Genomic DNA, 24,684 nt, shown 5'->3' with positions numbered 1-24,684 from the left:
GTAGAAAATCCTCGAGGAAAAAGTATCTTTTTCAGCATTGGCAACAACTAGGAGACATCGAACCTCTCGGTTCAACCTGTCTCTCTCTCTCTGAGGCACTCTTAAGGTGACCAGGGAGAAGCCGCCGTACCGCGCCGAGGTTCTGTTTGGCAGGCTGAGACCAGGGGTTACCAGACAGGGACCCCTCACTGGCCTCCGTGGGCATCCTGAATGCCAAGTCTCGGCCAGAGTCTGTCAAGGGCCAGAGACTGGGGGAGTGTTTTGCCTGTGACACCTGTCTCACAAGGCTAACCACCGATCCCAGTCTCCGCAAGGGGAGGACAGGCGCAGACATGGGCGAGAGAGGCCCAGGTGATAGAGCTCCTTAGGAGACTCTTACCGAAGTCGCAGGTAAAGCGACGGAGTGCGTACGGCGACACGGTTAGGAAAAATGGACTGGAAGAGACACCCTGAGTGATTCGACGCAGCGGGCGGGTCAATCTCGTCTGGAATAGGGTGTCAGTACAGAGAAGGGAGGTGGGAGAGCTGCAGGAGGAGGCCTGTATTTTCCAATTCTGCCTTTTCCAGAAAACTGCCTACCCCGGCTTTAATGTCAAATGCCATTTGGCTGCTTAAACAATTCAGTAATTACCTAATTGCATAGAAGAAAATGGCTTTGAGCCTGCTTTAGGTTCTTCCACAGAGTCGACTGAACTTCTTTTTTTTTTTTTTTTTTGTATACCCGGCTCACTGTGTTTCCCCCTCTGTTTCCAGGAGCCTCTCAAATGAAGATAAAAAGACTGTGCAGGTTCTGTGATGTGCAGGAAACCAGCTGCACAGGTAAAGGGAGCTGCAAGGTGAAGTGTGACATCACCGCCATCTGCCCCCATGATGAAGATGTGTGTGTCAGTATTTGGTAAGTGTTCACTCAACTAACACCAACAGTTTTCAAGCCATATTCCTATTATATGGTTGTAAAGCACGTGTTTTGGACATAATTTAATAAGTTATAGTGATCCTTATGGATAACTTTATTACATTCTTTCCGTCCGTTTTATGACCCTATTATATCATCCTTCATGCATACACAAAGCAGGGAGAAAACGAAGACACAGTGTGTCGTCTATTATTCATCAAATCAGCATCATTTCCTCCCTGAAGCCCGAACATTTCTTTCTCGAAGTGACCTTTCCTTCTGAACACTTTGTCAATCAGCATTCTGCTGGAGACAGTTGGCTGGATTATGACAGCGCATGAGCTGCTAACCACCCATCAGCATCAAATCTGACTCCGAATGTGTCAAGCAGCAGGAAGCAGATCTGTGTTGGTGTTAAAAGCTTAAGGCCGCGCTGCTGTTTCTCATTATATTAGCAATGTAGCGGGCACGGTATAAGCTGAGGTTCGCAGAAAGCTAATGGCACATGGACAGCAGCACCTCTTTAAAGTGTCTTTCATAACCGCCTTGGCAGCTCTGCTCAGCAGGGAGGAAAATATAAATATGTAGATGTGTGCAGGTTGGTGTTTTTTCCCCGTTTCCCGTTTGTAATGGTATTTGAAAATCTCGCTGCTCGTTGCTTTGACCTCGGAGTTGCAGGCATTTACATAATGCTTAGACATTGGACAAATATGCTATTTACAACTACCTTTTTCATCACTGTACTGCTGACAAACTGCTTTATTTTCACTGTGTAGAGCTGCCATCGTATCTCTGCGGCAGATCTGTGAAAAGGGATCTTCTTCTTACGAGTAAACACCACAAATAAAACGTAACCAGTCAATAACAGCATTTTATCTTTGTCTTTTCGGCTTCCAAGGAGGAAGAAAGACGACAATGTCACCTTTGATACGGTGTGCCACAACCCAGCTCAAAAACTGTACGGCCTGGTCCTGGAGGATTACAACAACAGCAAGTGTGAAATGAAAGAGAGAAAGGGGATGGGCTCCCAGTTCTTCATCTGTTCCTGCTCTGAGGACGAGTGCAACGAGCACATCTTTTTTAACCAAAGTAAGTTGAAACAGCATTTTTTTTTTTTTAATTGCCTATTCTGAGCAACGCTTTCCTTTCAGCTCTAACCTGATCATTTCCATCCACTCCTGAGAGATACATCTGTCTCTTTACTTGCTAAATGCTCAACTATGTTCACCAGCCATTCGAAACATTGTCTGTCTACCATATGGTGCCTGGCAAGCTGCATACAGTGGGGTTCATCTGAGCTTATTGAAAATAGCTCCCTGTGGTAGACGGAGCGGTGAGATTAAACCCAAATGGTAAAATTCCAAGCTGTAAAACCAAAATAATTAGCAAATACATGATAAACACCCCTTAGAGCTGCAGAGTCTGGTAATCATTTTCTATGAGCTCATCGGTAGGAGTCGTCCCTCCACCGGCTATGCGCACATTACACAGCCATTTGATCCATTCCTTATATAACCATATTAAAGTTCCTCTCCTGCCATTGATTAAACACAGAAAAACCTCATCTCTGTTCACCAAAATTACAGAATTGGAAGGTTTTTTTTTCCAAGAAAAATATCCATTACTGCCTTAAAGTGGCTTAGTTGTGTCTCTACACCTTCGCAATCCTTCAGTAAAAGTTGATGTATGAATATTTATGGTGCTGGCTGCTTATTTTGCTCATTATATGTCTTGTACCGTAAAACAAACACACCACAAGGACATATTAACAAATTTAAAAACTCGATTTTTATTGGAGGGCGTTTTTAATTACTGCAGCTGCAAGTCATGCAAAGTTATACAATCCCCTTTATTACTGCATTTGTCTTGCACTCGTGCGTTGCAGCGGACCAACATTGCATTCAAATGTCAGAAGTGAAACTTGGCTCTTACGTCACGGCTGAACCGATAGTTTGATACTATGCCAGTACATATCCGCGTGTTGTGTACGTCGCGGTGCATGAATGCTTAACACGTGTGCACCGTGATGCTCTCCAGACGCATGATTGCGCGTAGGTTTTGGAGACGTTGGCTTGTAGACTCCAGTTACAACACCGGTCCTGGAATCAGATGTATTTTGACTACAGCATCCCGGCAGTAATAACAGCGAGGTACATTTCCGAGACCTGGCTCTGCACAGACAGCCAAATTGAAAGCATCTGCACAGTGCGAACCACGTCATGGAAATACATTCGCTCACTGTCGAGAATGTCTGTGAACTCTCCCTTCACAGTGACTACAGTGGGACAGTGTTGTAATGAAGGAGATCCAGCCGAAATAACATCTACAAGGCAACTGTGCCAGTAAATTCAACTAAATCTATCTGTTGTTATGTCAGCAAGTAACCGGTGAGCCAATGTACAAAACCTTTTTATTATTCAGCTTTTGTTTACAATATTAGTTTCCCATGACCTCAGGATACATTTAGGACACTGCAAAAAAAAAAAAAAACATATATATATATATATCTTAAAGGCATTACTTAAGTTGGAGAAAAGTTGTTTGATGGCTAATGGTGCTTTTAACCATTTTATCAGAAATGTATTTACAGAAACTACTGGAAATGGAAAGAATGTTACTAAATGAGACCTTGGTTGAATGAAAACAAGAACACCCCTGAATCTACACAAATAAACTAAGAAGCAGTAATAATGAATATATGAATTAATGTACCAGTACAGCTTTAAAAGCTCAATTATTTGAGCTTATTTGCCTTCTTGTTGAAAGTTAGATAACAGGATGGATGCCACTCTCTTATTTGTCCTTATACTATGAAGCTGAATGCAGTTAGCTTAGCATAAACGCTGGAAACATTGCCTGTGTCCACCTACCACCACCTTTTAAAGCTCACTAACTAACGTGTTATTTGTTGTCTGTTTCCATGCAAAGATCGGGTTAATGTGTGGTCAGGATCAGGATCTCCTGATTTCCAGCCTTCATGCTAACCTAAAGTAACCATTACTTATCTGAAACATCATATTCATCGATCTTCTCACCTAATTCTCGGCAAGAAAGCAAACTGTTTATGCACAACTTTCAACTTAAGGAAAATCTTAAATAAAATGGTTTTAAACAGGATCCCTACATTCAGTATTGGGTACACCAAGTGAAGGTTTTGGACCAGGCTGTGTGAGGGAGCCCAGGAGGCACAGTGACAGGTTTGTTGTGAGAAATAGCTTCTCACTACAAAAATCAAAACAAACTGTCTGAGGCCCTGTGGAGGATTTCAGACATGTGGTTTCCTGTTTAGAGAAAAAAAAAATGAGAGAGAAGCAGAGAGCTCGACTTGCCAGTCAACTGGAAGCCTGCTCCAGTCTTCGTCCTCCCTTATTTGAACCTGACTCTGCTCCTTGCATGTACACTTGCCGCTAAAATGATTTTCTTGTCAGACAATAAATAAAACACAAGCATATCTCTGCTTTCACAAGTGAAATCACACATTATACAACCAAAATCTAAACTGATTTAAAAAAAAAAAATGAAGGATCTAAAATGGTCACTGTTAAGGAAAGCATGGCACTCGGGTTAAATTTAAACCTCATCAAAGTGCTTTTTTTTTTTGGTGTTATTTGCTGTGTTGTGTCTGGGGATCTGTTTTTTATAGGTCTTCCTTTATGGCTGCAGCTTCAAATGCTGGACTATAAACAAAGCACAAGCATAAACTTTCACTGTGTGCCAAAACCATCGCAGCTACCAGACTCACCACCCCTTAAATTATAAGAATCAGACATAAACTATAAAGAGACACAATATGTGGTCGACTGGGTCAGGGTTTGGAGCAGTTTGCATTTGTGGCCCAGATGCTAACTTTAACTTTCTGATGCTTATAGACATTCCACAGGGAAGGGTCAGGTTCCTCTGATGCCCTTAGAGTTTTGCTTTACTGTCGGCTAAATGCTGATACAATCTGCCACAAAGTCATTCGAGTTTTAAGTCTTTATATTGCTGGAGACCAACTGTTGCCAAAAAAAAGCAACGAAAGTGGAAAATAACGCTGTCGCTATAAAGAATTCACATCATCATCACATTGAGGAGAGATACAAAATGTCCCACTTTTTAAACTGATTTGTATCCGTGCAGCTGTGGTTTTGATCATAACGCGTGATCGTCATGAGCTCATCTTCATTCTCATTCTTCTCCTCTAACTTTTGTTCCCTCAGACATGGACTCCCAGGTGGTGGCTGTCATCTTAGTCAGCCTGGTGCCTCTCCTGGTCATGGCCGTCGTCGTCATCACTTCCTTCTACTGTTATCGGGTCTACCGCCAGCGCCAAGCCCACTCCCGACGCAAGAAGGGTCGCGCGCATGACTTCAGCGACGCCCACGCCATCATCATAGACGACGAAGGGTCGGACAGCAGCTCCACGCACGCCAACAACCTCAACCACAACACCGAGCTGCTGCCCATCGAGCTGGACGTCCAGGTTGGAAAAGGACGCTTTGCGGAAGTGTACAAAGCCAAGCTGAAGCAGGGCTCCTCGGTCAGCGAGGAGCAGGGCTTTGAGACGGTGGCCATTAAGATTTTCTCGTACGAGGAATACGCCTCGTGGAAGAACGAGAAGGACATTTTCTCGGATGCAGATTTGAGGCACGAAAATGTGCTTCACTTCCTGACCGCGGAGGAGAGGAAGGTGCAGAGACAGTACTGGCTGATCACCGCCTACCAGCCGCGAGGGAATCTCCAAGAGTACCTGTCTCATCACATCATCAACTGGCACGACCTGTGGCTGCTGGGCAGCTCGCTGGCGCATGGAACGGCGCACCTCCACAGCGACCACACCTCTTGCGGCCGCTACAAGGTGCCCATCGCGCACAGGGACATTAAGAGCTCCAACATACTGGTGAAAAGCGACTTGACCTGCTGCCTGTGTGACTTTGGGCTCGCGCTCCGGCTGGACAACACCCTGTCTGTGGATGAGCTGGCCAACAGTGGACAGGTACGACTTTCTAATCCAAAAGTTTGGGTTATTATTTGGTCTCGCTTGACTCCTGATCCCTTCAGAGATTAAAAAGATCCTATCTTGTTGTAATTGGTGGCGGCGCTCCAGACACAGGCCGCTCTAAGCGCTGCTATATACTGTATTTCTTTTGAAGGTATTTATCAGACCCTGAAAAGTGCCAAGCTATTAATCAGACTTTTCACCTCAGATTCTCCTCACTCAGGGACACCGTCTCTAAATATTTGGCACTGTCTGCATCTTGGCCTCAGATGGATAGTGCTGATAGAAATAGTGGTGTAAGTGTTCTTAGGTTGTTGTTTTATTATAGTTGCAAGACAAACAGGCTTGATTGATTCTTAATGGACTCATTACACTGATGTAATAGGCCATAGCCACATTACAATCTGTTATGAAAATGAGTCATTATAAAAAAGGCCTCACCCTTTGCTGCGCAGCACATCTAATGCATTGTAATACCTTTAATGCATTTGGAAGAAGCTCCACTATGCACATTTTCCAAGGTGGTAATTATGTGAGGACAAGCGACGTGCTGATGAGCTCAGAGCTCCCTTTGTTTTTCTAATTATCTTATACATCAGACATGTTTGGGTGCATATAAATGTGATGTGACATTGTACTACACAAAGCACAGACCTGTCACTAGATTAATGCAGGCAAATTACCGCTGTTGATAAGATGTTCTACTAAACAAGGCTTCATCAGCAGAACTGCTGTTTAGACATAAAGAGGCCGTCATTAGTTATAAAAGTGGATTAATATTGCGTTTTACCAGATCTTCTGACCTATTAGCAACATCTGTGGCTTCATTTTCCACTGCAACAACGAGTCCTGCACCTCCATGGAAACGGCACAATCATGGCTAGAAGTAGGGAGAACTCCAAAATGTCTTTTGTGCAGTATAACACAGTTGTGATGTCATACATCATAAAAGAAGTAGAATTTCTTTGATCATTTATTCTACAACAATTGAAAAAGGATTGAATCTGTGTACACAACACTTTTTTTCCTCGGGCCAACAGGTATTACAGATATTGGTAAAAAAAAAAAAAAAAAAAAAGAGGGGATCTTTGAAGTGCTCTAAATATTCAACTGTTTACATTTTTAAAACCTCTACAAAGCTGTCTTTGCTCTCCATCCTCTTTCTTTGCTCTACATCCTCTTTCTCTGTGCTCTCCATCCTCTTTCTCTGTGCTCTCCATCCTCTCTCTTTGCTCTCCATCCTCTCTCTATGCTCTCCATCCTCTCTCTCTATGCTCTCCATCCTCTCTCTATGCTCTCCATCCTCTCTCTCTATGCTCTCCATCCTCTCTCTATGCTCTCCATCCTCTCTCTCTATGCTCTCCATCCTCTCTCTACGCTCTCCATCCTCTCTCTATGGCACTGTGGTCAAAAATGTTCTGAACATATGTCACTTTTGTGATTGTTCATTTTAGTCGAGTCATGCAAGGTTTCCCAGCTGCCCTGAGGAGTGCAGAATTTAGTGTTTTTTTTACAGATTCTGGATCGCGCAAAAGGTTTATATTTGGCAAAACTTTCAATGAGACGCGTAGAATAAATTGTTTTCAGCTAAATATCACTATTTCAAGCTCAGAGTTGCTTATTTTTCCTCTTGAAAGACAACATGCCTTTCAAACCGCTCGTGGGTTGTGAGGTTCAGAAGGTTAAGCCAATGCAAAGTAAATTCCCCTACTGTTAACATCATTGGTCGTCATCAGTGACTTCAGTGACATAACTGCCTCTCTCTCCCCCTGTCTGTTTTGTTTTTTTCCTCAGGTGGGCACAGCCAGGTACATGGCCCCAGAGGTGCTGGAGTCCAGAATCAACCTAGAAAACATTGAGTCTTTCAAACAAGCTGATGTTTACTCCATGGCTCTCGTACTGTGGGAGATCATCTCCAGGTGTAGTGCAATTGGAGGTAAGATGATGACGTGCCGTTGCTGCATATATGAACATGTCAAAATAAATGAGGCTCTTCATCAGATCTGCGCTGCATGTTGAATAAGCTGTAATGTTTCAGAGGGAGATATTACTAGTCCGTAGTTGGATAAATACTTTGATTTATAGGTTAATTTAGTATCTTATGATAGCTGATATTCATTTCATTTTGTGTCAAATTATTTCATCACACTCGCCAAAAGAGCAATCCGACCATGAGTTATTAAAACCTCCACTGAGTTGATCAAAATATATGGCCTCTTATGCTGAGCAGCTGTAAGTGAACTGATAATTTAAGATTTAAATACATAATTGATTGGCATAGGACATGAGTGTCGGATTATGTGAATAAATGTTTAGCGTTCATGAATTTAGCTGTGTTCAGGAAGGAGTACTAGAGATGTAAGAAAGAGGACAGGATGGATGTCTTGCCAAAAGCAGTCTAACCCTTTGACACAGGAAATATGAGCAAAAGAAATCGTGTTTTTTTTGCCCAAATTAGATGAGAAGATTCATACCGTTGTCATATCTGTGCAGTAAATATGATGGCTCCATCCAAAGATAATAAAATCCAGCTAACAGCACTTCTAAAACTCACTCATTGACACATTTTATCTTGGACAAAAAAAACAGTGCATGACAAATTGTGGTTATCTGAAGATTTCCAACAAGAATTGTAAATTTCCCAAAATGTTAAATTATTCTTTTTGATCAATATTTCACCTTGCTGCCCTCAGCATCCATCTCAGAGTTTTTCTTGGTGTTTATTATGATCAAGTATGTTTTGTGGATCTCTGCTTTAAACAGGACATCCTATTTTCCTGACCGATACCATACCGAAGTATAATGTGCACACTATAAACATTCCCTTTTACCTTTAGTAAATAATAGAGATAACCATGATTTCCTCTGTAAATTAGAGATCAGCCTGGGTCGCTGATTGTATAGGAAATCAATAGAAGCACTGATTGATGAAATTCCCTTCGGCGCCTCTGTAAATATCCTCTGAAATACTGTAAATAAATTGCCGAGCTTGCTTGACCTCTAAGAAATACAAGCACATTAACTTTGCCAATTAGGAGTCCGGTGACCAGCTCCACCTTGAGTTCACTTGCTCGCCGTGTGACACCGTTGCGACAGGACTTATGTGAGAGTCGTCGGCGATCCATTAGTCACAGTGGGAACAAAATCTAAAAGTGTCAAACATACAATCCATCTTACGGAAGTCTCAAGGATCAGCCTTCTCTCTGCTAATGTACCGTTACTTGGGTTTGTCATTCTGTAGCAAAAACAAGGTCAGGACATGTGCAAATAATAGAAATGGGTGATTATCTGAAAGCGAACCTCGGCGCAGTATTTCACGTCGACAGTCACTCATTTGTTTTCATTTCCCTTTGGTGTCTCTGTAGTCCCGTTTGTTTCTCTGACTGCTCCTGTCTCCATTGTGGCAGAGCAGTGATTGAATGCCGGGTTTGGGCATGAACACTTTTTTACTTTGGCGTTTTCCTGTTCTTGCCCCCCCCCCCCCCCACCCCCCCCCCCCCATGATCCCCTCGAGGGGCCCTTTCTCAGCGTGTATGGCAGTTACCCAAGAGTGCCCTGAAGAAAAAAACACAGTCAAGTGACCCACAATCCCCGATGCTTCTCTTTCCCAACTGTAAGAATACGCGTGTCCTGTGGGCACATTTGAAAAAGAAAATACACTAGTTCCTGTTTTGCAAAGAGCACAGTCCCAAGACACGCTGTTTTAAGTGGGAAGTGAACTTTACAAGTATGGATGTCTCCTTCATGTTCCAGCATTTTGTAGCTAATGTCTCTTGAGAGCAGACCAGGCAGGATTCATGTTAGTAGAGACGCACTAAATGAGTCCAGGTTCACTGTGGTTCCCTCTTGAGGGATTTTAGGAAGTCTTCACGAACAACGGCCTTATTCATTCATCCCACATCCTCCATTTATTTCATTCATTTCTCTGTTTATGAGTCCCTCATTCCCTTACTTCATATTTATGCTGCACTGTAAACAGAAGCAAATATTATTGAAACACATTTTTCATCCTGTTCTTGCACAGAACCTCTCTGTCATTCCCTGCTTCTAAACTTGACACTTTCAACTCTACCTTTCTCTTCCCGTCTTTCTGTCTGTCTTTTTTTTCTGTCTGCCCTGAGGTAGGCAAGGCAGCATTTAATTATTCTCCCACTGCAGTGCAACATAGCAGACAGTCATCCAGCTTTGCTCATGCGGGCACAGACAGACTCAGAGGACAGGCCAGTGTGGATTTACAAGAGAGAGGAAGCACAGGGGTTCCCGTTCCACCTCTGAACTAAAGATAGAAGCAGCGGGGGGGAGTTCATGTGTTTTTCCTGTGTTCTGCATATCTCTGTCCCCATTTCTTCCAGACTTGGCAGCTCTCCGAGACGAGCACAGGGGTAAAGTCTGTAGTTCATTAGGGCCAAAACCCAAGGAGACATTCTCATGCTGAAAGGTTAAATCACTGTGCAAACACAGCCAGCCTCCCACCTTGAAAGACCCGGAGGAAGGGGAAAAGAATCAGCTTTGGAATTAGATGCAGTGATTTGGTTTTGCTTCACTGACAGCTGAAAATCTCCTCCACATATAGTATGCTGGCAGACATCTGCTATTGATTCTGGGATGAGAGCACCATGAAAGTAAAACTGATGTGCTTAGAGAGTGCGCCTCAAAGAGAAGTTGCCAAGTTGTCCCTGGAGGTCGGTGAGTCACTCGTGACTCCCTGAGAAGTCACCTCACCAGAGACATAACATGAGCATATGTGAACACACTCACAAACTCAGGGTGACACATCCCAGGGCGTCATTATAATGAGGGGGGTGAAGCCCCGGTTCACTCTTGTCTGTCTTGTCTCTGATGCCACCTGCCCGCGCGTGTGTCTGTGGGAGACAGATGTCTGATCAGCGCAGCCAGGCACAGAGCCGCTCTGTCACAGTTCCCGAGGCCGCGGTCTGATCTGAGATCTGCCAGGCAAGAAGAACACAGCCGTCTGTCGACGGAGCCAGTCAGCCAGCCGTGAGCTATCACGTTGCCTTCTTTATCTTTCCAAGACTATAAAGACAGAGGAGTTGTAGTGAGAGGGAAGCAGAGAGATCAACACACTTCCAAGAGACGGAAAAGCTGGAATCGAGGCTCAAGCCTCTTTTCCGTAAATTGTCTCTCCTCCTGTATAATTTAGCTAGTCCAGATTTAGGGCTTGGAAAGATTACGAGGGCGTTCCTCAAGCGGGTGGGGCAGTGTAGCGGGATAATGGAGGAATGGTGTTGAAGCTGCAGACGAAGAAATGCTTTCATTCCCCAGAGGGAGGGGCAGGGCTAGAATGGAGAGGAGCAGAGGTTGGGGCAGCTGCTCTCCAGATGTCAGACCATCAACCCCTTCAGAGCTGGAGGGCCTAGTTCTAATTGTGTGGTGGGTATATATATATATATATATGTGTGTGTGTGTGTGTGAGGGGGGGGGGTCCGCCACAGTGCACATTTGGGGACACATTTTTGAACTTCAAACCACTTGATTGAGGGTGAAATAGGAAATGTGCACGCCAAATTTGGTTTCACTGAAGTTGCTTTCAGAGGAAGCAAAATTCATGTTTTTTGGACTTTAACGGGGTTAAGTGATGATTAGGGCCAGTATCAGCTATACTTAATGGTAGGGTAAGCGTCCAGGGTAGGTCAGTGCCGTATGTCCTAAAGTAAGCTCTGCTAATGTGCAGTGATGTGAGCATACATCTGTGGTGCATGACTGTAACAACACAAAACAAGTGTCAGAGCCACCGCAGCCTAATGAAAACCAGCAGAAGCAGCTGGGAACGGATTAGTTAAGCTGTTGTTCCACACTCAGACAGACTTCGGGAAACAGGCGATGTTATTGTGATCACATTACTAATTTATTTCCAAGTACATGTTGAAACTCTGGTTGGAACTGTTTTCCTCCATCATTTATGTGTTTAGGTGACAGGAGTTCTGTTCTTTTTCCTCAATATTTCTGTTTTGTTGAGCAGAATTAGACAAAAATGTTAAGTTGGAAGGGCAGCCGAGAAAATCTGTCAAACAAAATGTCACATGCTGGTTTGGAGTATTCATAGCTAAACATATATGACTGAGTATGCCATGACTGATGAATTTGGGATGGCTGAGGGGCAGTCACTCCCTAAAAGATAAAACTTAAACAAGACAGTAATTTTTCTAGAAAAAAACCCCGATATATCTTCACTGTCATGAATGTACATCACAATGCTCCTTAAAGGTGTCATTCTTCGAGAAGTTTCCCTAGTTTGCAGTAGATAAATTCAACTAAATTTCTCTTGGCAGCAGATTCCCAGACAGTTTCTACCGGCGAGCCTGAAAAGTGGCATGAAAAAAAGACATCAAGGATGAACTATGTGCCAGCATTGCAAAATTCACATTACTATGTGTCAGCTGTCGTAGGACACATCGTATTAGTTCCTCATTGTTACGGTGTGGGACTTGTCATACGGCTTTGCAGAAATCTTGTCAATATGCAGTGTGTGACTTTTGCAAACTCCAGCATTCCTCACTCGCCCTGTGTTGTGTTTTCAATAGCTTCTGCTAGTTCACAGTTTAATTAAAGGTTTTGCCTTTTAAAGACCATCTTTCCTGTCAGAGCAGAATTGGGCAATCTCCCCGTCCTGGAATACACGCTTTTGTTTCCACTGAAAAGTGCTCTGTACTGTGATTCATATAGTTTGGAACCGCTGCTTGGGCATGAACACATAAGCATGTTTGCAGACAGTTTGCAAAGTGGATTTGCAGTCTAGGACACAGTTATACACCCGGCGGACCTCTCAAAAAAAAAAAAAAAAACCCAGAACCAAACATCTGTCTCCTTTCCTCACAAATATTGACTGATAGTTGGCTGGAGTTGTTTTTGACAAAAAGTAGGAAGTTTTGGCCTCGGAAAAGTCCCTTGTTCTAGTCTGTGTCCCAGAAGCCTCTAATTCCTGTCTGCGGACTTTATAACTTCCTATTAGCATCTTTTAAAAGAAATGAAACCATCCTCTGCCTCCTCCCACGCTACAAGCTATATACGAAGAAGATGATCCCCAAAGAGCTGGGAACCTTTGGTTTTGGTTTTGTTCTTACAGTTTGGTTTACACATTTCTCTGCATACAGCACGTGTCAACGTACTTGCATAGACAATATGTTGTCACTGGACGTATCTTCTCCAGACCTCACTGACTCCAGCCAGCACTGCTTTGCTCTGCTCTGAAACTGATTTTTTTTTTTTTTTTTTTTTACAGAAAATGTAGAATGACTTTGCAGTGCTTTTCATGCTCTATGTTTGCAATCAGTGACTGATGTAAGAGGCAACAGTTGCTTAATTACGTGATTAGTGACTGCACTGTCTTGTGGGTGTATTGTTGGAGAGCGCTGTGTTTGTGTAAGATCTGCACGAGTAGAAAAAAAAATGAACGATGCCGAAGCAACAACAGAAACAGGTTCCACTACAATAAAGATTCGATAAAAGTGACGACTCGAAACTCAACCTCATGTAGAAACGTGTGTGGCGCTTTATAGCTTTAAGACGTAAACAGTTATTTATTGCATCATCAACAGAAACCTAACTGACATTATCATTATTTGTTCTTGTTCCAAACACTGAGTTGTTAGTCATTTAACATGGTTGTGTAATAACACTGACTTACTGTCAGGTTTGAGCTTGTTGTGAAAGTTGAAAATTGCAAGGAGCTGTACGTGCTGTAGAATTACATATCTGTCTTTCTGGGTGAGGAGATGATCATCTCTCCATTCTGACAGTTATTGCAACATATGTGGATCATAGTGTTCAACAACACTGAAAGTCGATTGGCAGTTTTTAAAGTCGACTTTCTGGTTTTTCACTTCGGAGGCTTTTGCCTGTCTTTGTCGAAACTTGTGAACTTCAGTGTTTTTCTTAATCTCCTGATCACCTTTTAATTGCTTAAAAATTTGCTTGAACTAATAATTTCCACTCAGTTTTCCTCGTCTCTTTGGATTCTCTGCATTACATTAGACCTACACACTTCAAAGGAAAATGGAATTTGATTTGTTGTTTTTACTCCAGAGAAACATTAATTCCTATAAAGATACATTTTCCTTGGAAACTGTTGACCCACAGTTTGCGGACTGTTTCCAGTGCTTTGAAATCTTGCCATGACTAAACTCAGCTGGTGAATTTCCTCTCTTGTTGTGTAAGAGAGCTGACACAAAGCCAGAGCTATATTGGTGAGATACTTTAGACCAATTGAAGCTGAGGGTAAAAATGTGATAACAATGTTTCCCCTGAGTAAATCTCTTCCCCGTCCTTTCTTATCAGCAGCACAGGATTCTTTAGTTGTTTGTGCTGCTTTAGTGCTATTTAAAGTTTGCAACCTGCAGTTTTAATTTGGAGCGCACTATGAATCCTTTGAGAGGTGTTGTTGATGTGTGCGCTGTGGGGCACTGCCATCTGATCACGCCTCTCGACACAACGGAGCAGTATCTGTCACTAGATGGGATCTGTTTCGAAGTTTATTGCCTGAAAAACAAACAAAAGAAAAACAGCCAAAACTCCCGAGTTTGATGAGGTCACGGGCTAATCGTTCGACTTCCTGTGTGTGTGTGTGTGTGTGTGTGTGTGTGCGTGCGTGTGCGTGCGTGTGTGTGTGTGTGTGTGTGTGTGTGTGTGTGTGTGTGTGTGTGTGTGTGTGTGTGTGTGTGTGTGTGTGTGTGTGTGTGTGTGTGTGTTCGCCTGCAGAGGTGAAAGAGTACGAGCCACCGTTTGGGAACCTGAGGGAACACCCGTGTGTGGAGAGCATGAAGGACAGCGTTCTCCGAGACAAAGGAAGACCTGAGATCCCCAACAGCTGGATCAACCACACGGTAAGAGGCGCAACACACGAACAGTACACGTGCAGTCTGTGGTAAACTGCTGCTGTGTGGGGAAAACCCCCATCTAGTTTTAACTTTGCAATATCCGGTGGCCAGACGTCGGGTTGTATTTTCTGACCATGTTGGAAATCAAAAGTGTTTATAGTTGATCCGAACAGCCACACTGGAACAAAGAGTAAAAAAAAAAAAAAATCTCTTCATCATAGAGAGTGGGAGATGAAATATGGCTGAATAATAATTTTGAGATAATGGTGCAGATTTTCAGACAGTTCTTTGGAGGACTTCAACACTGCAGTTGTTCACATAATCATTTACAGAAATAACTGGAGCGGTTCCAAATCCTGAGGCAGATCCTCTCATATTTTTACACAGAGCAGACACTTGGCCTCCATCTTACTAGATGGCAGTAAACTTTTAATAGTGACAAAACATAGGCCATTTTAGAAATACCATGGCTCCATATCACAATACACATTCACAGGTAGCGGTGATCCTCTGGGATCCACATGTACTTGGTCAAACTTGATACGAGCAGTCGTTCTGTAGTATATAAGGTTGGATACGGAAAAACTGGAGCCAGTACGTCAGCTGGGATGTGAAGCTCCAGCAAGGTACAGGTGTATTTTAAGGTCGTTCTGGTAGGTTTAGAAATATAACCGGACATATATAGTAATTGCATGTGTAGATTTGTACATTATAGAAGTGTGGACTGTTGGCCTTGGCGGAGTGTTACAATGAAATATCAGTAAATAGTTTTCTTTTGTTCGCTCGCTCTCTCAACCAACTCTTTGTGACTCTCTCTTCTTTAGCAGCTCGTTCAAGGGCGCTCTCTGCGTCCCTTTCATTACATTTCTTCTTTATAGTAGTTGCACCAAAAACACAACTTTATTACCATTAAAAAAAAAAAAAATTTAAAAGAACTATCTGTCCCTGATATTAATAGCTGTTAGCAGTGTTCAGTACTTCCACATTTTTTTAAATATACATTAAATGACAAACAGTGTCTGTGTTCAACCATATTTTCAGCCCTGCAAACCCTACAAACAGAGAGAACAATTACAAGAACTAATTCGTCAGGTAGAAAGTGTTTCTTCTGTGGGGAAAAAAATTGCCTTTACGTCGCTGTTCATTTTTTTCCCCCCTAAATTATTACTGTTCATACAAAACTGAACTAAAATTGGCAGGAAACTCCGATCACTCAATCAAGCACAGTCTGTATCTGGAAATACACTTCTGAGAAATATCATCGTGCTCTTTGTACTCCAATTACACGGCTCTGTCTTTTTAATACACATGAGCATTGCTAGTTTCAGCTCGAGGTAATGACACAGACTTGCCCCCAGATGATGTGATTGACAGACTATTTCTGTGGGCCGCTGCTCCCCTCACAGGGCATCCAGATGGTGTGCGCCTCCATCGAGGACTGCTGGGACCACGACCCGGAGGCCCGTCTCACAGCCCAGTGTGTCGCCGAGCGCTTCGCTGACATGGAGTACCTGGACAAGCTGTCAGACCGCTCCGACTCGGAGGAGAAGATCCCTGAAGAAATGTTTGTGGTGGATGAGAAGTAGGTGCTCAACAGAAACACTGCCCCCATCAGGGTGGCCGGAGAATTACAACCAAGCAGCTGGGAGAGGAAGGAACTCCTGTGTTTTGAATGGGTTGGTTCATTAACAAACGTGTGACAAGAGGATCAAACTGGAAAATCATGTGGATGAAAGTGAACTGTTCCAACAGACGAGCTTCTAACAAGTATCAGAATCGACTCATGAACAAACAGGTAGATCACATTATAAAGCTTTTTTTTTTTTAAACAAATACTATTTGCACTTTATAAATACAGTATCTATGCACACCAAATTATATATATCCAGTGCCTTTTTTGTTATGACAACACATTTCAGGTAAAGGAAATAAAGAGACTGCACGAAGAGCGTGGTAAAAGGGAGCAATTTCAAATATTAAGACACTCAACATCAGTATCTCCCTCGTAGTGGATTCAACCGCCTACTTTGTTTTCCGAGGTGGCCGCGTGGTCTTGGATGAATGTCGAAGGGACTGGACGACAGTGCGACACAAGATTTAAAGTGCAAGTGTCATTTCTGGTGGCATGAAATGGAAATTCCTCACGGGAAAGACTAAGAAGACCATCCAAAGCAGTAATCTGCAGGGAAAGCTGATATCATATCTCAAGGACTCTGAGCCGTAAAATAAAGACTGCAAAATCAGTCTGAAAGAAAAAGGAAACACAAATATATATATATATATATTATATATATATATATATATATATATATATATATATATCTTTGTGTGTGTGTGTGTGAGAGAGAGAGAGAGAGAGAGAGAGAGGGTACTTGTACTACAACTACATTTGTGAGGACCAATTTTAGTTTTAGACCATCTCAGTGTGGACATTTTGACAAAGTGAGGACATTTCGGCCGGTCCTCCCTCCCTCACACCCTTCAAAGGGCTTTTTAAGGGTTAAGACTTGGTTTTAGGGTTAAGGTTAGAATTAGGTTTAGGTCAATGTTGGGTTGAAGCACTTAGCTGTGATGGTTAAGGTTAGGTTAAGGGTCTAAGGGAATGCATGACGTCAATGAATGTCCTCACAAAGATAGCCTTAGAAACGTGTTTGTTTGTGTGGGCATGCGCGTGCATGCGTGTGCATATTCCTCAGAGGACTTGGATCGCAAAGAAGAAGAGAGTCTGTTTAATCAGACCAGCAAGAATAAAGGGAATAAAGATACGTGTGAAAGACTAAACTGGAGGATGCAGCCTGCTGCCTGTACATTATAAAGCTGAACAACTTATTCACTTTCTTTTTTTTTTTTTTTTAAAGAAAAGGGAATTCTGATCTAATTCGCAGTAACGATCTGTATCAAAGTGATGTTTGCATAAAATTGTAAAGTCATTATTAAAAAGTGTGACTGTACTCATTGTTTCAATCGTCGCCTCTCTTTGATTCAGCTCCAGTTCGACATTAGGGTTCATAAGTCCCATTACTTACAAAAACAACCAATAATGTGTGGGTTAGGTGACCCTAGGTTAAGGAGTTTAGTCTAGTGGTTCCCAACCTCTCCTCTTTTCTTTTTTTTTGTCTTCTTACTTGATGGAGAAGTTCCATTTCACAATAAAACATAAAAAAGGAAAAAGTACATTTCACGTATAATCTTATTGGTTAGAAATACACACATTTTAATGCACCTAATGTACTGAAAATATGCGTTCACTATGAAAAAGTGTATTAAAATCATCCCCAGAGAACTCCATCTCTGGTGGGATGACAAGCTCACTAAAATCATGATGGTTTTAGCCCATCAGCTGTTCTCGGGTTTGGAACAGGGAGTTCATGTCCTGGCACGCTTTGACACAAACTTTAATCATATCAGTTCCAGCCATTCATGCATGCTCATATGTGTAACTCTTGGCATGTCAAATATTCCATCATGCAATAATATACAATTTACGCAACATATTTGCGTGTTGGTGCATGCACACACTCCCACACTGAAAATAATTTGATTCCTTATGAATGGTTACTGTGAGACCAGCGAGAGACTTCAAGTTTTGGGTGTTCGGGAAAATATGACAAGATATCACATCTTAATCACGGCAGTTCCCTGCTGAATGACAGACACAGCGTAATACTTTTACTGTGTGTGTGTGTGTGTGTGTGTGTGCGCGTGTTTGTACTGGATAAGGTGAAGGTAAGGGGGTTCAGCAGGTCCACACAGTGTTTGGCAGCGGTATGTGCCTGCACTGTTTGACGGTCCTTTCATCCTGAGCCCATAGCTGACTCCGACTGGAACATGTGTCTGTCTCTGTCAACGGCTTTCTGCCTACATGTCTGTGGCTCTATATTTCTGTTTGTGTCTGCAGGCAGCTGCTTTTAAAGCTTTCTCTGGATCCCACAACCTGCGATGCTTTAATAACAGCACTTGGCAAAAACTGACTCCCGACCTATTAATCAGTGCTCATAGTGAGATGAGGCTCCACCAGGATGTGTCTGACTTGTTATTTACCTGTTTTCTGTCTGCCCGTATGCTATCTGAGAGCTGTTGCCTCCAACAGTCATTCTAATGTGTTAAAACTACCTTTGTTTCGGTCAAATCACATAAGCCAAGGCGGTATTTGTGAAACATTGCCACTGAAAATGCATGAACTGTTAAAAAAAAAAAAAAGAAAATGCACTTGGGAACAGCAAGGAAGTGCTTTTTTGGCTACGGTGGGCAGAGTTGCTGTCTCACAGGAAGGTTTCCATTGCCCTTCCTACAGTCTACATGCTCTATTTACAGAAACTGTGCCACAGGCACTCTGGTTGTAGCTTGCACCACAGATGTATGGGACGCTGCTGGGGGATATACATGCTGATGATAAATTATTTATAATTTCGCATTAGAAACAAATTACCACAGAGGTGTCAAAAGTAACATTTCTCTTCATTTTTCACAATCACATAATACGATATCAATTTTCCTGCAGCAAAGATGTCAAATTCTCAAAGGGGAGATACATATTTAAAGAAAGTGAGAGCCTCTAAGTGCCTTCCGGAGCACTTTTTTTTTTTTTTTTTTTTTTTTTTTTTTAACTGACACAACATTTGTTAGGCTCAGCGATGAGCATCATGTTATTGCAGGAGCTCCAGAGGATGGACCCTCAAGGAAAGGTCTGTACTCTTAGGTGCAGCTTGGTTAATAGTGTGGGACAAGTGTAAAGCAATTACATATGAATCATGTGGCACATAGAGTCAATCAACAGTAATCCTGTTATATTTAATCCTGTTATAGCAGTTTGCATTGCTGTATCTTGCAAATGAATTCAACCAGTTCTGGCTTAAGCACCGGTATGATAAAGAGAAAAAAATAAATAGCCATGTGTTTTTTCTTTTGAGGGTTTTTTTTTTTTTTTTTTTTTACTTTTCTTTGTCTGTTTAGCATTAATAATGATCATATAGTCAGTTTGTACAGTCTGTGCAGTCGGTGATGCCATCCCAGGGTTTGCTTTAATTAGGGGAACATGGGAGCTTGTGCAAACTTATTTACTTCACTGCCAGAAAGAAACACTAGACAGGAATGTGAACCTAAACGTGCCTAACACCTGCATTTTGTCTTTCAACCAGGAGAGGGAGTGATGGTTCTACTGGATACTGCTTACAAAGACATAATTTGTGCCTTCTGCAACCAGCGGGGTTTAAGTGCTGAGATGCAGGATCCAGTGAGCTAATGTAAATGCTTTGAGGGTAAAAAAAAAAAAAAAAATGAAAGCACTGCACTGTGAAAATGAAGGGGCTGAGTTCAAGATGTGACGGGTCTTTCCATTACCGAGACTCATGCTCAGTGGAACTAACCAGTCGCCAAACACTAGAGTCATTTTGTATCCCAGTGGGTTCTAATTGCTTTTGGCAAACATTATTTTAAAAATGTTTCTGTCTGATTCACTCAATCTGTTGAGTCTCTTTCTTCATTTCTCACAGCATGTTCCATCCCTCGCCTGGGGGTTTGGATATCAGAGAGTGTAAACTCAAACCACAGTAAACACCCCTCCATGAATGTTGGTTGTATTCCTTACCTGCTGCATGGCCTGGGTCCAGGTCACCTGCTCAGACACGATACTTAACCCGTGACGTGGGCGGCAGCAGCGGGCAGCGAAGGTCGGCCAGGAACGACTCATCACTGCTCACGCGTGTGTACAAAGAGGCAAAACGGTCACACAACTCTTAAACGGTCCTAATAATCTGGAAGGAAATCCTCTCCTGCCAAAGTCACTCATCATTCCTACATGCTGGTTGCCATGGTGACACCTCATACATCAATCAAAGCTGCCGGGGAGTGCGTTGGTTGGTGAAAGCTATAAACAATATTTTAAGCTCCGGTAAGGAGATGACAAGAAAGACAAATTACTCTTCACTTTGATAGCACGTCCTCTCTCAGCTCTGTGGGGCCAGTTAACATCAGAGGCCATTTTTCCCCACCCGCCCTGTCGTTTATGGATCCCCCTTCTTTTTTTTCTTTTCTTTTTTTTTTTTTAGTCCAAATACCCATATGATTTAGATGTTCATTTGACATATCATAAAGCAGCTCGTGGGGCGTGCAACTTTGGAATTGGCAGCAATAGTGGCAGCAGCAGGAGTCTCATTCTTGAAGAAACTTTCAGGCCCTGAGCCACAATTCTATGCAGCAATTGTTCAGGAGATGGTGTGCCTGGTGAGATAAGAGCAGCAGGCAGCCCAGGCCCAGAGATGGAGAGATGGAGAGATGAGACTGCTGGTGGATAAGAAGCCATTACCCCTGCCGTCCTGTCAGATATTGTTCTCTAATGGCAGTGGACTTGATAGTTCTGATATTACTTTAATTTCCTTACGCCTGAGTGAACTGTATTGTGTCATCATATACTTAGCTGTAAGCCTCTCGGAGGGCTTCATAGAAAACGAGCATATCAAGGACAAACACAGCTGTGTTGCAACCAGCGGTACGTTTGATAAGAGGATGTTTCTCTGGGGTGAATACATTAGGATGTTGTTTGCCTACACGTGACGATACCATTGCTCGGCAGTTGAATTGCAATTTCCTCTCTCACAAAAATAATCCGGACTGATTTGGTCATTTGAGCCCAAGAGGATGATGCCAGTCCGCATAATTCCCGACATCCATCATCTCCTATTTACATGTATGGTGTAATGACGATTTGGGACTAATTTGGCTCGGTATATCTGCGTGCCATAATAATTTGTCTATATTTGAATAATTTATTGATTGCTGCCCCGTTCGAGTTAATGTTCCATGAGAGACTGCATGGAGACGGCTGTGACTTATCAAATAACAGAAAGTCTTCTCTCAAAGTCAACCAAAGTTAATGTGAGATATAAGACGCAATGAAGAATGAAAAGGCACTAATGTTGGTTCCTTATGTCAGCGGGTGGTTTTATGTGGAATAACGAGTTCTCCTGGTTATGCCTTTTAGTCTCTTGTGGTTTCCTGTTGTACTTTGAAGACACTCTCCTTTTGTGTCATTTATTGCCTGCTGCTGTATTTTTCTTTGTGTTCTTGGGTTCACGTGTCTCAAAGGCTTTACCTGGCTTTGTCCAAAGTTGAAAAAGAACAGCACATCTGAAGGTTACAAGTTCAAAAGTGAAAGTTCTGTTTGTGTGTGGATACAAAACAAGACAGACGACATGTTATTTTTTTTAGATTTAGAGGTGCTGGTAGACAGATTTTCCTAACTTTGGGGAATGTTTGAGTAGCTGCTTCCTCCTGTTCCAGTCTTAATGCTGAGTGTCTTCTGAGTCTGGTTTCGTGCTAATGTCATTACATGGAACACAACAGATGAGCAATAACAAACCAATAGAGCTCTCTCTCCCCTCCCTCTGTCTGTCCGTGCTCTGCTCTCCCTTCTGCCTACCCTGCAACTTCCTCTCTCCACACCTCATTACATGTCTCACATGTTCATTGGAAAGGCCAGCAAAGTTTAACTTTATTTGAAAGGCGTGAATTGCGTTCTGTCAGATAACCGATCGAGGGCGACCAGGAGGAGAATTGATTGGATGTGGGCTCAGCACAGAAATGCACACTCCTGACCAACGAGCCACTTGGTATTGAACTGTCTTTACGGAGTGCTCCCGGGTCAGAAAATAGACCGGAGTTGGCCTTTAATTTAAAGTATTTGCGCATTATACTAAAGGGCAATAAAACAAAAAGGACAAGCATCAGTTTGGTGTTCATGTAAAATAATGACTTTATATAAGTGTTGAGTTTGTTGTCATAAAATAATAGAATAAATTCATGAAATGAGTCACTCTCATCCTGTTGTAAGCTGTCTTTGATGTCAAGCAAGAAATCCATTGTTTTATATGCCAAGGGTCTTCATACTTAGATGCATTATAGCAGTATGAACTTTGAAAACACTGGATGGACATGCTCTGTGACCACAGCAGAAAAATGTCAGTTAGGCGGCTCACACGTCTGCTCCTCTTCTTCTGAATGCTGCTGCTGTAATTTAGAGCTTTTAGGGGTGTCATTGAAGCAACATCACATAAATCTGCCGTCCTCTGAATTAAGACAGCTCATGATGGCCACTCAGGAAAAGTGAAAGAAGGGTCATTTGTCAAGCAACGGCTGCTGGGAAATTGGGAGGCCCGCTTAAATTTTCAACACGTGAGTCATATTTTCTTTTCTCTCCTGCAGGGATAATGTCAGACCAAGTTCAACTGTTTTCTACACATTACTTTTCTCCTATCTGAATGGCAAGTCCCCTCAAGACATCATGCAGAGGCTGTTCGAACCATACCAAAGTCAGGCTGCTGCTGATAAGGCACCTGTTATTCTGAAGAGGTAAAACAGCGAGCCAACTTCTCCGAGTCTGACATTCTGCCTGCAGACAGTTGATATCTCTGTTGAGCTAAGGTTAGTACCTCACACCTCCTTGTTTCTCTGTCTCTATCGCTTTCTCTTACTCCATCAATTGAATCATATAGTTGTTGTTGTTGTTGTTTTTTTACACAGCATCCTAATAGAATTTAAATCATCACCGCAGGCGCTTGAAGCTGTGTCGACAGGTCAGAATCAATCTCGATGAATGCGGTGAACTATGAATATTTTCAGGCAATTTCTTATGCTGATATGCTTTGGAGTTTTGGGAGTTTTGTTCTCTGGGAAAAATGGGTTACTGAAATGTTTTTTCTTTCCATATTTGTGTGTATGGCCTGCTTTATGCATACACATGCAGAAGGGATTTTTTTGTTTGTGTAAATTCCAGAATTGAATAGTAATAAATGAATGGGATCATTTTTATGATGAAAAGCCTGATTAGAAACTAAAATGTTTGATTTGGTGACTGTGTTATCACGTGAGAATATGATTCAGGGTAAAATAAAAATGCAAGAATCTGACTTTTAACAGAGACAGAGATACATTCTCATTTATGTTTTATTTAAGTTGTCAAAAATGTAAGTTTTCATTGACAAGATTATTGCTTTTATTGTTTTATTCCCCTGATATACGGTAGATGAAGGTATTTTTGCAATCAAATACAAAATTTAAAGATATTTTCAATCAAAACTGTCATTTTCTCTGCAGCGCGCTGCCTCTTACGGAGAAATAACTTTTCATATGCTTTGGAAAATGACAGATGAAGGCAATGAATGCAATAGCATCATGAGACAGATCCAGCTTTATAAATTGAGCAAAAGCTCTCTGATCTCTGGGATGATGGATCACGCCGTATTCTGTTGCAAAATATAAGAGCTTTTTCACACCATTTCATATTTTATCGCAACAAGCAATTTTCTTTAAAGAAGCAGTCTGGGCTTGACTGTGTGGTGCATATGAATAGCTAAGTAATGCAGTGTTATAGATAATTACAGCGGATCAAGATGAACAATCCTATCACACAAGGTGAACCCCATGTCCGACCCTGTGCCAGCCCGCCTTCCATCAAAGTCGAAATTAGGATGTTGTGCGGTTGTAGAGTACCATCCTCGTGCGTTGCAGAGGACTGAGGGGGTTATGTCCACATTTGAGTAGATTTAACTACCTCTCTGTGCCCCATTGACTGCTGGAGAAATGAGGCATGCTCAGTGTGAAATGGCGTGTCACTGATGAGGCCTCACAGGTAACCCTGGAAGACCCCCATATCATCGAGCAGAAGTTCAGGTTATTACTTTTGTGTTTAACTGCCTGACTGTTGGCTACAGGTAAATAAACACTTGGTAACAGTTGGAAGCTCCACCTCGTTGAGATCATAAGTGATTTTCTTTAAGTGTTCTCATTTCTGTTAATGATTGTGCTGCAGATCGGTGTGCACCGTAGCAAGCATCCTATAATACTGAATCACAATGTGACGGGACGATTGGAATTTTTTAAGCTCGCTATTCTCATCATGAGCAAACATAACATTCTGCTTTTTGATTGACTGCACATGACAGTTTTCCCCCCTCAGGTTGTACATGTAGATGATGTGCATG

The 24,684-nt window shown here is 42.4% G+C and overlaps 1 protein-coding gene across 3 annotated transcripts in view; it reads left to right on the top strand.

The window, feature by feature from the left end:
• The window catches only part of LOC138617746 (TGF-beta receptor type-2-like), a 31,890-nt gene extending 14,871 nt beyond the window's left edge, over positions 1–17,019 (top strand). For all 3 annotated transcript variants that reach the window (XM_069693007.1, XM_069693015.1, XM_069692999.1), the window contains exons 2-7: positions 754–895; positions 1,794–1,984; positions 5,095–5,870; positions 7,668–7,809; positions 14,589–14,713; positions 16,114–17,019. In XM_069693007.1, coding sequence (XP_069549108.1) covers positions 765–895; positions 1,794–1,984; positions 5,095–5,870; positions 7,668–7,809; positions 14,589–14,713; positions 16,114–16,293 — 1,545 coding nt within the window. In that variant the 5' untranslated portion in view covers positions 754–764 and the 3' untranslated portion in view covers positions 16,294–17,019. The remainder of the gene's footprint in view (positions 1–753; positions 896–1,793; positions 1,985–5,094; positions 5,871–7,667; positions 7,810–14,588; positions 14,714–16,113) is intronic.
• Positions 17,020–24,684: the final 7,665 nt, after the last annotated feature.

Source organism: Brachyistius frenatus, unplaced genomic scaffold (assembly GCF_029030835.1).
Source record: "Brachyistius frenatus isolate BFR_SWC_R1_liver_20210118 unplaced genomic scaffold, ASM2903083v1 Contig_2, whole genome shotgun sequence".
Lineage (NCBI taxonomy): Eukaryota > Metazoa > Chordata > Actinopteri > Embiotocidae > Brachyistius > Brachyistius frenatus.
The sequence above is the reverse complement of the archived record's forward strand: the minus strand, read 5'-3'. Positions and strand labels throughout refer to the sequence as shown.